General features: G+C 40.6%; 1 protein-coding gene across 1 annotated transcript in view; it reads left to right on the top strand.

Annotated features, from left to right (window-relative positions):
• The first annotated feature begins 833 nt into the window (after window positions 1-833).
• STK32A (serine/threonine kinase 32A) overlaps window positions 834-14,196 on the top strand; it is a 113,920-nt gene continuing 100,557 nt past the window's right edge. Inside the window, exons 1-2 of the mRNA XM_046665544.1 lie at window positions 834-950; window positions 5,022-5,169. Coding sequence (XP_046521500.1) covers window positions 5,118-5,169 — 52 coding nt within the window. The 5' untranslated portion in view covers window positions 834-950; window positions 5,022-5,117. The remainder of the gene's footprint in view (window positions 951-5,021; window positions 5,170-14,196) is intronic.

Raw genomic sequence — 14,196 nt, 5'->3', positions numbered from 1 at the left:
ATAAGAAATTATTGCCGTCGTGTTGATTATTACAAAGGGGAAGGACAGAGAGCTGCTGTGGAAGAGAACATAGAAACTTCCAGTGGGATTGCCTTCATCTCTGTGCCCCTCCATCGCCTGCCCCAGCTCCACACGCAGAGGTTGAGCGTGACAAAAATACGTGGAAAAAATGGGACTGAGGCCAGGAGATCCAGGGTCTAGAAAAGGTTCTCTCCATGAACTGTTGTTACACTGGACAAGTATTTTCCTTCTCTGTGCCTCAATTTCCTCAGCAGTAAAACGACGAAATCGGCTAGACCAGGAGATGCGTTGAAAGATCCTACTTGTTGGGACCTGCACAATTCTCAGCGCTCTCTTGGAGGTCTCCCAACACCCCGAGGAACGTCTTAAGGGAAATCCTGCCTTTCCCCATCTCAGATCTGCAGCTCGTACCCGCCAGCCCCGTATCCGCCATCCTCGGCGGCGCTGCCGGGTACCGGGGGGAGGAGGGTTCTCGTCGGGCCTCGGGCCGGGAAGTCGGGGCGCGCTCTGCGTCCCCGCGGGATCCCCACCGCCGGCTCGGAGCGCGCCCGCAGCGCCGTCCTCCCGCCTCGCCCGCCCACCCCGGGCGACGTGCGACCCCAGGCGCTGTCCCTCGCCCAGGGACTGCCCGGTCGTTTGTGGGGAGGGCGCCGACCGCGGACGGCTGCCAGCTCGGCGCTCCCCGCCCCCTGCCCCGGCCGGGAGCCGCCCCTCCCGGAGGAGCTGAGCGCTCGGGCAGCGCTCGGACCCCTCGGCGGCCGCAGGTGCCGGCCCGGGCCCCCGCGCGCTCGCAGCCCCGGGGCGCCCAGGCGGCTAGGCGCCTTTGCTAGCTTGCTCCTTGTTTCTCGGAGTTCCTGTGTTAGCCCCTGCTCCCCCAGAAGCACCCGTCTGAGCTTCTTGGAAGGCGTGAAGGGAGAGCCAAGATCTAGGTGAGTGGTGGTCTAGATGCTTTCTTTTAAATAAACCTGCCTACTAAGAGCACTCTTGGGAAGCTAGGAAGTGAAAAGGGAAGAGAAATAAGACAAAGACGGGCGGTCAAGATAACCCACCACGACCAGAGAGAGCCGGGACCACTCCTAGCTTCTCAGCTGTTGGTACCCCACCTCGTCGCGCAGCCTCTCATTGTTTCAGGTCCAGACTCAGGCCGACTTCAATAAATATTTGCTGGGTGGTAAGTGTGGGAGATTTTTCTGCTTGTGTCTCTTATCCAGCTTCTAAACAAGCAAAAACTGCCTTTGATGCTTGGCTTCATCGTCACAAGGATTTTTTCCCCTGAAGCTGAAGGATTTGAACATTTTTACACAGATAAATCAAATGTGATGTATTCACACAATGGACTGCTATGCAGCATGTAAAAAGAAGAAATCTGAGCTGTGGCGACCAGCATGCCTAGATCGCAGAAGTATAATGGTAAATGATCCCAGTAAGATGAAAAATATACCTACTCTATAATGCCGTTTAGGAGACTTATTTTAAAGCACACGTCACGTCGAATTGTAGAAAGTGGACTGTAAAATATATACCAGATTCATGATTGTGGCTATCTTTGGGAAGTATGAAAGGGGAATTAATTTGTCATGAAGGTTAAAGTGGAAATTATGTTTACCTCTAATTTTTAATGTAAAAAAATGATGAAGCAAAGTTGATGAAATTTAAACAGTACACCTGAGCATGGTGTTAACTTGGGTGTTTTTCATGTTTTCTTTCTTCCCCGTGTTTATAAATATTTCTCAGTTTAAGAAGTTCTGTTTTTCAAATGCAACCAAAATAAGTTATGCCTCTGAACGTGCTGTGGATGAAACTTAAACAGTTCTATCAGAAGTTGGTTCTTGCATCACAAGATAGATTCTTCAATTCCTGAAGATAACACCTCTTTACCTATGGAGCCTTAGCTGCCTAGAAAAGCTCACCTGTTGACAGCCCCCAAAAGTATAGGCCAAAGGTCAAATGTTGGCATTGGAGAACAAGTCTGCAGTTAATAATCTGATATTGGCTAGGTCAAGATAGAATCTGGAAATTCCCTATGTTCCTGTAAGACACATTGTTCTTTCTCTTATATTTTCTATGTTTAGGATGGTCATTTCCATGGGTGGTAACTGTCTTCTTGATGTCTTGAAATGATGCTTGTGGAACACTGCAGATTTAGTACCAGGAGGTCAGCAAGGGTGTGGTGTTTGGTAGAAGAGAATCCTATAGCTCTTCTGGGTCCTATTCAGCAGAATGGAAAAGATGTGTCTCCATTTTCCTGCCAGAGGAAGTTTGATTTCTTTCTGGATACAAGGGATAGTTATCAAATTCGCTTATCCACATGGGGAGAAAAAGAGAAAGGCAGTTCTAGACTGGATTTGGTGTGACAGGGGCAGTGGAGAAGCCACCACCCATTGTCCAATCCACCTCCACCTCCTCCACACATACACAGCAGTGGTTCCTTGTTTACGTATTTTCTTGCTGCTAAAAAATTGCTGGATCTTTGGTGAACAAAATTGTCTACCCATCAGAATGGAACTCTGAAATGTGGCAAATTGTGATAATAGTCCTCTCTCTCTCTTTCTGCTCTGACAACTTGCAAGGTCAAAGCTTGGTACATCTTGTGTTGCAGGAAGACAGGCTACTTGAGTAAAGCCTGCAGTGTTAAGAAAAATATAAGAACGACAGGATTGGGGTGTGGTGTGAAAACTATGTGTCTTGAGGTTTTATGCACAAAATAAGAGAATGTAGCTACAGCGTGCAATGTTAACAATTGCAATTCCTTAAAATCAATGTTCTCTTTAGGAGCAGTGCTCTCTAATGTCATCTGTGGTTCATCCCTTGCACTATTCCCCACTTATTCTGGACTCTAAATGTAGTAATAAAACACACAGAGCACCCCATTCGCTTCTCCCGAGCCCACAATGAAACACTAAGGCACCCCACTTGCTTTTTTCTCATCCTCTTTTCCGCTGGAATTAAAAGCCCTTTGTTTTTTAGCCTGGAGACACAGTTGAGTTCTCTCCATCTTCCTGATCTCAGCAATCCCCCTGAACTTCCTCCGGCCACCTGTTACCACCTGCCCGCTCCCCACCCCTCTCCCATACCTTCTAATTGGTTGCTTCCTAATTGCTGACTCTTTCTTTGCTCTCCATTTAATGATTCTTTTAAAAGTCCATAAGGCACCTTGCCAGCAGTTGGCTTTTAGTATGAAAAGTAGCATTTCCTTAATGAGTCTGCCTTCCAAATGAAGGCTTTACTTATATTTTCCTAATGAGAAAATGAGCTTTTCTTCTAGACTTGCTTAGGGGCTTCTCAAGTTCTTTTTCAGTAACTCATCCTTAGACCAGTTTCGCTTGAAACACTTTCTTCAATTCTGCCTCTAATCTGTATTTCCTTCATGTGTAAAAAGTCCAAGAGGAAATCAATCAACAGGTGTCAAATTAAAAAAATAATACATGATAAGGAAATACTGCTCCTGTTAAAACAGCAGTAGCTAACATTTATTCTTTGCAAATTATGTGCCAGGCTTTGTGCTGGTACCTTACCTACATTGTCTCGTTAACTATATCCCACAAGCTCTATTTGTTCCATATGTGAAATTTGCCCAGGCCACAGAGCTAAAATGAATCTTTAAATATTGTTTTGTATAAAATCTGGATCTTTATCCTGTTTTTGGTAGATCTAAAGATCTGGCCCCTGGTCCCCTGCTTCCACTTAGCAACAATCTATTTTTAAATTTTTATTTATTTATTTTTTTTTGAGGAAGATTAGCTCTGGGCTAACTACTGCCAATCCTCCTCTTTTTGCTGAGAAAAACTGGCCCTGAGCTAACATCCATGCCCATCTTCCTCTACTTTATACGTGGGACGCCGACCACAGCATGGCTTTTGCCAAGCAGTGCCATGTCCACACCCGGGATCTGAACCAGTGAACCCGGGCCGCTGAGAAGTGGAACATGCGAACTTAACCGCTGCTCCACCAGGCTGGCCCCGCAACAATCTTTTTAGATCTGAGAGCAATGACGTCTTTTAGATGGAGCCTGGATGCTCCAGGTCACCAATGTCCCCACCAGGCACTATTGTCTTCCACCTGGTCCACGTCACTGATTTGCATTTCTCCCTGGCTCTTGTAGGCATCTGAGCTTGTGATTCCTAAGGAGGGCCTGTTGTTTCTCCCATTTTAGAGATGAGAAGTTAATTACGGGCCCAAAGCTATTATCAGGGTCAGTTTTAGAACCAGAACTCTAGAGGCTGCCTCTCCTTACCAATTTCAGGGAAAGTAAAATTCTTTATGATTCTGTTTAAAATGAACAAAGCCATAAATGTACATTTTTTAGGGTTTTTTAGCTCTCAAATATATCATTTGATCTTCAGAGTGGCGAACAATTATTGAGCACTTAAGCTGTGAAAATACTTTACCTATTGTCTCATTAAATTTAATTTATTAAATTACATTTAATTTGCCTTTGAGGTTAGGACCATTATCATCTTAAAGTTCAGGGGAAGAAAAAAGGAAACATGTTTAGTGAAATTCGGCAGCTTGACGGTGTGGTCAAGCCCAAACTGAGACCTTGTCCCCTTTACATTGTAGTACCTTCCAGGGTACTACAGAAAAGAGAGAAGGGAATGTATTTTTATGACTGAAAAAAATTAAAATTGCTGATCACATATCAAAAAAAAATTTTTTTAGTTAACATATTTTCTCAAAAATATGGAGAGTCACAATAAGATATTATTTTTATCTTATGGTTGTTAAATAAAGCATTGCTGACCTCATTTTAAACTTGTCTTCAGACTTAGAAAAATATTTTGCTTTCCTCCTTCTTTGTAAGTCCAGGTCTGCTACTGAAGAGGCCATGTAGTGGGTTCTCCCAGATGCTTGATGGTCTCTGTTATTTCTGAAATTATCATTTTCAGACACAAAATGTACCCTGCTGTGGTACAGGCTGGGTTACTATTTTGGCCACAGTCGGTACTCAGGGTACCTAGAGTTCACCATACTGAAAGACACCATTTCTTTTTCCCTCCTAGATATCTAGTTAAGGCTTCCAGACCTCTTTTGCATGAAGATGAGTGTTTGTGCCAGGATAATGTAACTGGAGGATCCAGGTGTGGGCCAGCGTGACCATGGGAGCCAACACTTCCAGCAGACCGCCAGTGTTTGATGAAAATGAGGATGGTAAGAAATGTATGATCGTTGAGTATAATATACTATAGAATTTTGCAGAATTCAAATACAAGCTCCTAGTTTCATAAGTGAATTGTAATCTAAAGGCAAGGATCTAGAGACCAGTGATGTTACTTGATTTTTCCGTCTCTAAAATGGAAGACAAGTAGGCTTGGATTTCATTTGTTTGGTTCATTGTACTACTTATGGATTCAGAGCGAATGTTATGCATGAGGCTGGTCCTCAGAGAACAGAGTAGGAAAGAGAGGCCAGCTTCATGCTTGTAGCTTGCTAGGATATGTGTCATTTTAAGGTGTTAGGATAGCATTATAATGAGAAAATACAGAAATGTCTAAATCTTCCCTAAGTCAGGAAGCCTTTCTTCTCATGGGCTGCCCAAGAAAGCTACAGACCCAAGTGATTGTGGAAAATGGAATATAAGGCACCACTTTATAAGTACTGTTCCTTTAAGGGACTCTGGAAAAACTAGATTGGGGTAGAGTTAGGCTTATGGAGCAAACAGATCTTTCTTAACAGCCTGTAGGTAACCATCTTTTTGTCATCCAGGCCCCAGCCCCATGAGATGAGCCTACTGCAGCTCCCATAAAGGGAAGAGCGGAACATAGCAGTTTGTCTGTGCTTCCCAGGGGGCAAAGCTCTGAGTCCATTCACACAGTAGAAGGGAAATTCTACCTACTCTGAGAGCATGTCACTCTGCCAGACATGAGGAGTAGAGTAGGCAACAAGATGGCCCTTGCCTTGCCCTTGTGAGGACCATGATCTAATGGTGGAAGGCAGACAATAAACAAACAAATCCACAAACCAGATAACTTCAGACAGTGTTAAAGTGCACCACGGAAGTGACTGAGCGATGTCATAGCGAGTGACAGGGTGATGGAGGAGACCGTGTTGGATAGGGTGTGGTCGGGTTTGGCTTTTCTGAGAAGGTGACTTTTGAGCTGAAGCCTGAAAGATGAGAAGCTACTCATGCAATGACATGAGAAAAATAGTTCAAGCACAGGAAAAAGCAAGTCCAAAGTCCAAATAATGACAAAATTGAGAAAAACGAGGTGTCTATATCATAACATTCTGATGAGTATGAGTTTGTATTTTATTAAAAGGGACTATATTTAATTGCCAAATTAATTTGTTTATTGACAAGATTATTGAGCTTTTGGAAGGAAAAGCATGCCAATCTGGGGAATTTCCTTTTTTATATATATAAGTTAATGCTGTAAAGTTGATTTGGCTCCTTTCGTAGCTCTGGATTGAGCAAAGGTAAAATTTAATTTAATTGCTGTGAAGCTTCTGACCAAGAGAAACAACTGCAATGAAAAAGCAGTGACTAATCGAAGAATATGAATGCCTATATCATTCTCATCTGCATATTTGTATATAAATAATCAAACCGAGCCAGAATCTAGGGCACTTAAATGAGCCAATTTAATTATTTAAAAAACATTGCTGAAAAGAATTCCAGTATGTGGTGAAAAGTATTTAATATTTCCTTCAAAGTGTTTACTATTCTCAATATATAGATTTGGGGAGTAAATTTGAACCAATTTTCCCAAGTAATATTTCAAGATTTCCTTTGATGGAAACATGTTTTGGTTCACTTTGAAGATGATGAAGGAGTAAGATAAGATATTATTGGCTGTCCCTTAAGATAAGCTACTTTTGCTAGTATTCATCCTGACACTGTATTTCATGTTGTTCCATCTGGTATCTGATCTTGAAAGAATCATTCTGTTAGTTACTTACGTTTATCTTTAGTGAAAACGAAGTATAGGATTTACAGTGCTGTTGAACACACTAAGATTTGCTTATTCGATTTCTGAGTCATCTTTTACAAAATAGATCTCAAATTATGGTATTATTTTGTGGCTTTAGCTTTCACATTTTAGTGCAAATCTAATTACTTTTTTTTATTGTGGTAAAATACGTATAACAAAATGTACCATTTTAACCATTTTTAAGTGTATAGTTCAGTGGCACTAAGTACATTCACATTTTTGGACAACCATCACCACCATCCATCTCCAGAACTTTTTCATCTTCCCAAACTGAAGCTCTATATTTAATAACAATTTCCCGTTCCTTCCTCCCCCTCACCACTGGCAACCACCATCTCTATGGAACTGGTTATTCTAGGTACCTTATCTAAGTAGAGTGATGTAATATTTGTCCTTTTGTGTCTGGCTTATTTCACTTAGCATAATGTTTTCAAAGTTTCTCCGTATTGTAGCGTGTATCAGAATTCCATTCCTTTTTAAGGCTGAAGAGTCTTCCACTGTATGTATATACCACCTTTTCTTTCTTCTTTTATCCCTCGATGGACATTTGCCTGTTTCCACCTTTTGACTACTGTGAATAATGTTGCTGTGAACGTGGGTGTACAAACACCTGTTCAAGTCTCTGTTCTTAATTCTTTTAGGTATAGACTTAGAAGTGGAACCGCTAGGTCAGACGGTAATTCTTTCTTTAATTTTTTGAGAAACCACCACACTGTCTTCCACCTAATTATGTTTTGTGTTTTAATAATGGGAGACCACCTAGCATATATATTGGAAAGACATACACAGGTTCAAATCTCAGCTGTGCCACAGACTAGCAATCTGTGTGTTTCTATGAGAAAAAACAAAGGGTATATAGCTTGATCAACCAGTATCAAATGTTAGAGTCAATTTGACTAAATTATAAGGTGTTCAAAGAGGGACTTGAAATACCATGAAAGAAGTCCCAAAACCTAAATAACTACTAGTGAATTCCCTTGGGAGAGGAAAAAATCTTCTATTATGCAAGTCGTTAAACCCCGGTAAGCCTCAATTTCTTCATATGTAAAATGCAATAATTGGGCATGCTTCATTGGGTCATTGTTAGGATTAAATAAAATAATGCAAGTAAACACTTAGCAAGGTGTCTCACATAAAGTAACCACCCAATTAATGCTAGTTATAGCATTATTTACTAGTGTCAGTCTCTTAGCTACTCTTTGAACTACTTCAACCTCTGAAAGAAACAAAATTAACTAAATGCAACCCTGTAGATGCCATAGTCAATATGACCTATTCACAATCCTATCCATGGAATTGGATTGACAGAATGGCAGATTTTATGGATTCTGCGAAAACCTATATAAAAATCCTCTAAAAAGAGCCTAAGTTATTGACTGCACAAAAACACAGTCTCATCTGATTTCTCTTTTATAACCCCTGGAGTGATTGTATTGTCATTTAAGGCAAAATTAAGAACTCATTGGGCTGAAAATCAATAAACTTTACTTTTGCTGATGTAAGCCCAATGCTGACTAGTTAAGAAATCCCATTTGATCAACAGACACATGACAATTGTTCCCCATCCCCAACTACCATATGGATACTATGAGAAATAATAATGCTATAACATCTTTAAGTTTTCTAAAAGAAATGAATAAGAATGCAAGTGATACTTATTTTTAATGTTTATAACTCTTATTCTTCAAGTCAGCTTTATTTCCTCTCTGAATGCAGCTGTTTTGTTTTGTTTGATGTTTTCTGTGTTTTTTTGGCTTGTTTTACTTAAAAACCAACACTTTAGAAGTCCGGTCATTGAGATTTTCAGGCAAATTTCGAAAAAGAAATTCTTTAATAACAGGAGAAAGTGGACTTGTTTGTAATTCAGGGTTTAGGCAACAGAGGAGGGTCTTGCAGTCATTATAAGTAGTATGTATATAAGGGTGATAAAGTTGGTTTAATTAAACTGAGACAACTTCCTTCTGGAGTATTCTAGCTAAGAAAAGTTGGCTTTAGGTTAAAAAGCTGCTACAAAGAGTTCATCAAGGCCCCGAGTTTGCAGAGAGAGCTCAATTATTGCATTATACTTTGGACTTGCTGAAAACTCAGCGTTCTACTTTCTTTTGGCAGCATTCGTCTCCTAGGATATGTGACTGTTTCCAGTTTTCCTACATCTTCTTTGGTGACAGAGGCCATGAGTCCTTCAAAATGTTGGACCAAAAAAATTGGCCACAGATTTACAATCCAAAAGCAAGGGGGGGTTCCTGAATTGATTCCAGCAATGAAGGACTTTGAGATCTCCTTCGTTATTTTGATGTCTATGCATTGCATATTTGTGCCCAGTTGGCTAGCCAAATGAATTTCAGACTTTCCCTTCTCCAACTAGCATAACGTTGTCTTAGATTATTTACTATTTTGCATTAAAATGGTTGGGAAAGTAAAAGGAAAAATTCTCTAGCAAGAATTGGCTTCTTAAAAAATTGTCATCTTGGACAGTCTAACATTTAGTGAAGGCATTTGTCATAAGTAACCTCAGATCCAACAGTTTATAGCAACGAATACTTTTAACTTGTGAGGTTTTATTTCCCTCATCCCAAGGAATTGGAAGAGTGAGGGACGAAGTAGACGGCGAAGAAAACAAACCTCGGTGACAAGCTAGTGCCTCCAGTGTGCATGTTCCCTGAGTAGTGAGTTATGAACACATGTTTATAAGAATCTACTCCAACAAATTTAGGAGACTTAAATCCTGCCTTTGGAGATTCAGAATGCTCATTAGTATATTAAAGTCTCTGAAATGTCTCATAATATCGAAATCTCAATTTTCTTATATTACGTTATTTCAAAATGAAACCATTTTTGTGGAAAACCTTTTAATACCTTGTGACATAATGTTCTGTAGATCTCAGTTTGGGAAATGAAAAGCCATGATGATATCCACTCCTTTTCTTTTAGAAATATCATTTCTTCCCATTGATTTTTTTATCCCTGGTTTAATGGCAACAGATGATGACATGCAAAATCCTTTCAGCAGAAGAGTGATGAAGTTCCTCTGTAAGGTGGCTTCACCACAGGTTCTTCATGTAGCACAGTTCACATTTACTTAGGTTAATGAGTAAAACACAAGATAGCGCTGTTTCATTCTGGGATGCTGGAGGTTTCTAGTCAAAGTAGGAATTAGATTTGGAGATTTTTTTTAAGAAGCAAATGAATTAAGAACATTTAGTTTAGAGAGTGTCTTATGAACAAATTACAGTGAAATAGTTGCTATTCTAACTCTTTATCCTACCCAAAGCTATAGACATTTTTCTTTTTCACCTTGAAAAAGTTGAAAAACTAAATCTGTAAGCCGGTTTCAACATTGAGACGATGTAGTCGGTGCTCCAAGCCTCCTGTCTTCAATGAGAACCAGAGGGAAGGCCTTCCAGGGCTCTGATTTTTGCTGTACGGCCTTGAAGATGCAAACTTAATTACAGTGACCAGTGTGTTAGCCATCAATTCACCAGAAATTTCAACTGTGCATTGCTAAGTGACCATTCACGGAAATTTCATTTGGAAACACACACGCAACAAGCCAATGATGGAATAATATTCTTGTTAAAATAGGACATTGAGCACAGTTTATATGGTGAAAGGACTGGGAAACTTATGGTTATAGGTTTTGAATTCAATAGACTGGGACAGGCTTTATTTTTTCCTCCTGAACTATTTCTTCTTTCCTTTCTGGAGGCATATTTACAGTTAAATAAGTAATATTAACCTTGTTTTATACTTGAATAGCCTGTATGTTTTGTTATTTCTGAGAATGATTTAAGCAGGGGTTGATACACTTTTTCTGTGGGTGGTTAGATAGTAAATATTTTATGCTTTACTGTTCATACAGTCTCTGGCACAACTACTCAACTCTGCCATTGTAGCATGAAAGCAGCCGTAGATAATGAGAAAACAAATGAATGTGGCTCTTTTCCAATAACATTTTATTTTTGGGCACTGAAATTTGAATTTCACATCATTTTCACTTGTCACAAAATATTCTTTTTTCCCCCAAGAATTTAAAAATACAAAAGCCATTCTTAGCTTATGAGCCTTATAAAAATAGATGGTGGGTTGGATTTGGCCTGTGGGCCGTATTGTGCTGGCCCCTACTCTACAGCATCCTGCAGATATTTGTTAACATTCATTGGGAGTGTCTCTGATACCCATCCATAACCCTCTAGCCTTAAACTGAGAGACCGGGCAAGGAGACTGACATCTGTTCTCTGTAGATGCTTAAGGAATCCACTCTTTAACGACTCTCTTTTGTTTAATCACTGTGAACCAGCGGAAGTACTTGGACCAATAAATCCAGTGTTTTGGAGAATAAAATAAATTATTTTTGTAATAGATATTACTTGATAGCCATATAGACTGGGTTCAATTAAATGGGTGCAACCTGTAATTCATTTGAAATATCACTAGGTAGAATTTATTTCCTACTAAAGGTATTCATTCAACTGAGGGGCATCCAACAATTGAGAGTGTTGATTCCCTCATCCTGCCCCACCGTTCTACTTCACAATTTGTTCTAAAGAAATAGCCAGTATATTGCTGACTTCTGAGACAATTAATGATTTGGGGTCCAAGCAGCAGGAAAAGAAGCTGTTGCTGCCCATTGCTTGGTCTTGGCACCAGTCACGGGTGTCAGTAAATCTCAGACTCCCTGGGGCACCGTGTTTCATAAAAGGGAAGTGCTGACTGTGCAAACAGAGGCCATCAATTGGCCTTGGAGGCTGCTTCTCTGGAGAAGTTCCAAATATATTCTTAAAGGACCTGCCAAGCTCCACATGTCTTAGTGGCAACCATTTGCTGCCAACAGTTTGGGATGTAAAGGGCTGGTAAGTAGTTTTTCATCAGTGGATCACAAGTGACATATTCTAGAGCTGACCTTCAACATTAACTAATACCATGGTGTCGGAGGGGTTAAATTAGTGGTTTCCAGACACTCTGTGGACAAGTGCCAATCTAAGCAACAGTTTTCTTAGTCTGTGGTGAAAAGAGAAAAATTAAGGCAATGAAACAAGCTTTTCATGAAGCTAAAACTACTCAAGTGTTTAATCCTAGGATTATATCCTTTCTTGTTGTGTGTGTGTTTAGTATTTAAGGATTGTGGAAACAGAATTTTTTTTTCATAGTGAAAACTTAGATGAGTGATCTGCCTCTCTGATCCCCAGTTTTCTCATCTGTAAAAGGGGGCTAACAATAGTGTCTGCTTAGTATGGTTTTTGTAGGAATTAAGAGATTATCCATAAAAAGTGTTTAGCATAGTGCCTAACACATAGTAATGAATCAGTAAATGTTAGCTATTATTACTACCATTATCATTAGGCATCATAGTTTTTAATGCCATTACTTGGGAAATAAATAAAAGCCACCCAGTGTTGGTGTCCCTTTTCTTCCCTAGTTTTTTTTAGGGGAATGGGATTTTCTAATCCACAAAATCCAAATGTATAACTGTAATTTTCAATAAGTTCTATGCAGACAACTTGTTTACGTATCTGAGATGGAAAAAAAACAAAACAGAACAGAAGTGACCTACTTTAATTAGGACAACAATATTCATTTAAGTGAAAGAGGACAGTGCCTGAGCTGACGGAGTGGGAATGGAGATGGAAAGCCGAGAGTTTATTCAACATTTATTTTTGATATAAAATAGTTGAGAGTTACTGATGGTTTGAATGTGGGGAAGAGGGAAAGAACAAAATCAAGAATGAATCCTAGGTGTTTGCTTGAGTAGTCAGGTAGATGGATGTGACTTTTTGCTGAGATGGAAAAGAGGGGCGCTGAGGGGGTTGGGCCATGTTGAGTCATGCTCAAGAGTTCTTGTTTGGATACATAGAATGACTGTGAGACATTTCAACGGTGATGTCAAGTAGGAGGCTGGGATTGAGTGGCCAGAGATGAGTGGAGAAGTCTGGGCTGGAGATAAAAAAGATGTGGTTTTCAAGTCTGTGGGGATTGATGAGTCTGCCTTGGGAGACAATATGAAAACAAAAGGGGAGAGGAACCCTAATATTTAGAAGTCAGGAAGAGGAAAGCAATCCCCTGGGAAATTGAGAAGGAACAGCCAGTGTGGAAGACAAAACATTTGTCCTGAAATTTAAGAGAGAAGAATGTTTCAAGAAAGAGGGTAGTCATACGATGAATGCTCCTGTGTGGTTGAGTAAATAGAGAAATATCTATGGGATTAGGCAACCTGGAGGATACTGGTGATACTGACAAAAGAAGTTCAGTGGGTTGTGGAGGCATGAGCCAGACCATGGAAAGTTAGGAGTGTATGCGAGTTGAGGACATAGACACAGCAAGTGTAGTCAACTCTTTCAAGAAGTTTGGTCGAAAGGGAAGCAGAGAAATAAGCCAACAGCTGAAGCTGAATATGATGTTAAGGGAGGAATATTATTATTTTTTTTAAAAAGGAGATACTAGAGCAAGTTATGCTGATGAGAATCAACCAATGCGAAGGCAAGAGACTTTTAAGTCGTGTGACCAGGAACCGGTGCAGGCCCACCGGGCACTGCATTCAGAAGAGCCCCACACTTGGGCTTTAATGCTTTGCAGTTGCTGCCTCTAAATTCTGACTAATTTTATCTTTGAATTTGTGTTTGTAAGTTAGGTCTGATGGGACAGTGGATCATGCCCCAGGGGCTTGGAGTCTTGGCTCACAGGCTGCTGCCTCACCAGGAAGGGTTCTAGTTGGTGCTCCTGGTGCTGCCCTGTCTCCTCCTGCCCTCTGTCCATGGCAGGGCTGTGGGTGCTGATGTTAGAATAGTCAAGGATGAACACCCCCATGACATCCCCAAATATGGCATGGTGGTGGCTGTCATTGCTACAGGCTGGCAGTTTGTCTGATCAGTGGCCATCTAGAGCCTGTCTCTTGGGCTTTCCTCCACCCTCACCTTCCCATCCAGATAAACGGGTGTATCCCGACTGAGTATGTTATGGAGTTCAGTTTGTAAGCAAGTGATGTGAAGGTGTACTCACCACCCAGTAACATTCCTGTTACGGATGGTGGCAGAAACGTCCCATAGTCATAATACACTTTATCATCAGATCAGCCAGCAATGTAACATAGCAGGAGGATTAAGCCACTGACTTGAAATCAAATAGCCTCATGGCTAGATCCTGAATCTTGATATAAAATGTATTTCATTTATTTCAGATATAGATATCATCCCAGGATGGCTAACCGGAATGGATTTATAATATTAAATAAACAAACGTAGGGAATTGCTTT

The sequence above is a fragment of the Equus quagga genome, chromosome 7 (genome assembly GCF_021613505.1).
Source record: "Equus quagga isolate Etosha38 chromosome 7, UCLA_HA_Equagga_1.0, whole genome shotgun sequence".
Classification (NCBI taxonomy): domain Eukaryota; kingdom Metazoa; phylum Chordata; class Mammalia; order Perissodactyla; family Equidae; genus Equus; species Equus quagga.
This window is presented reverse-complemented; position numbering and strand designations above follow the sequence as displayed.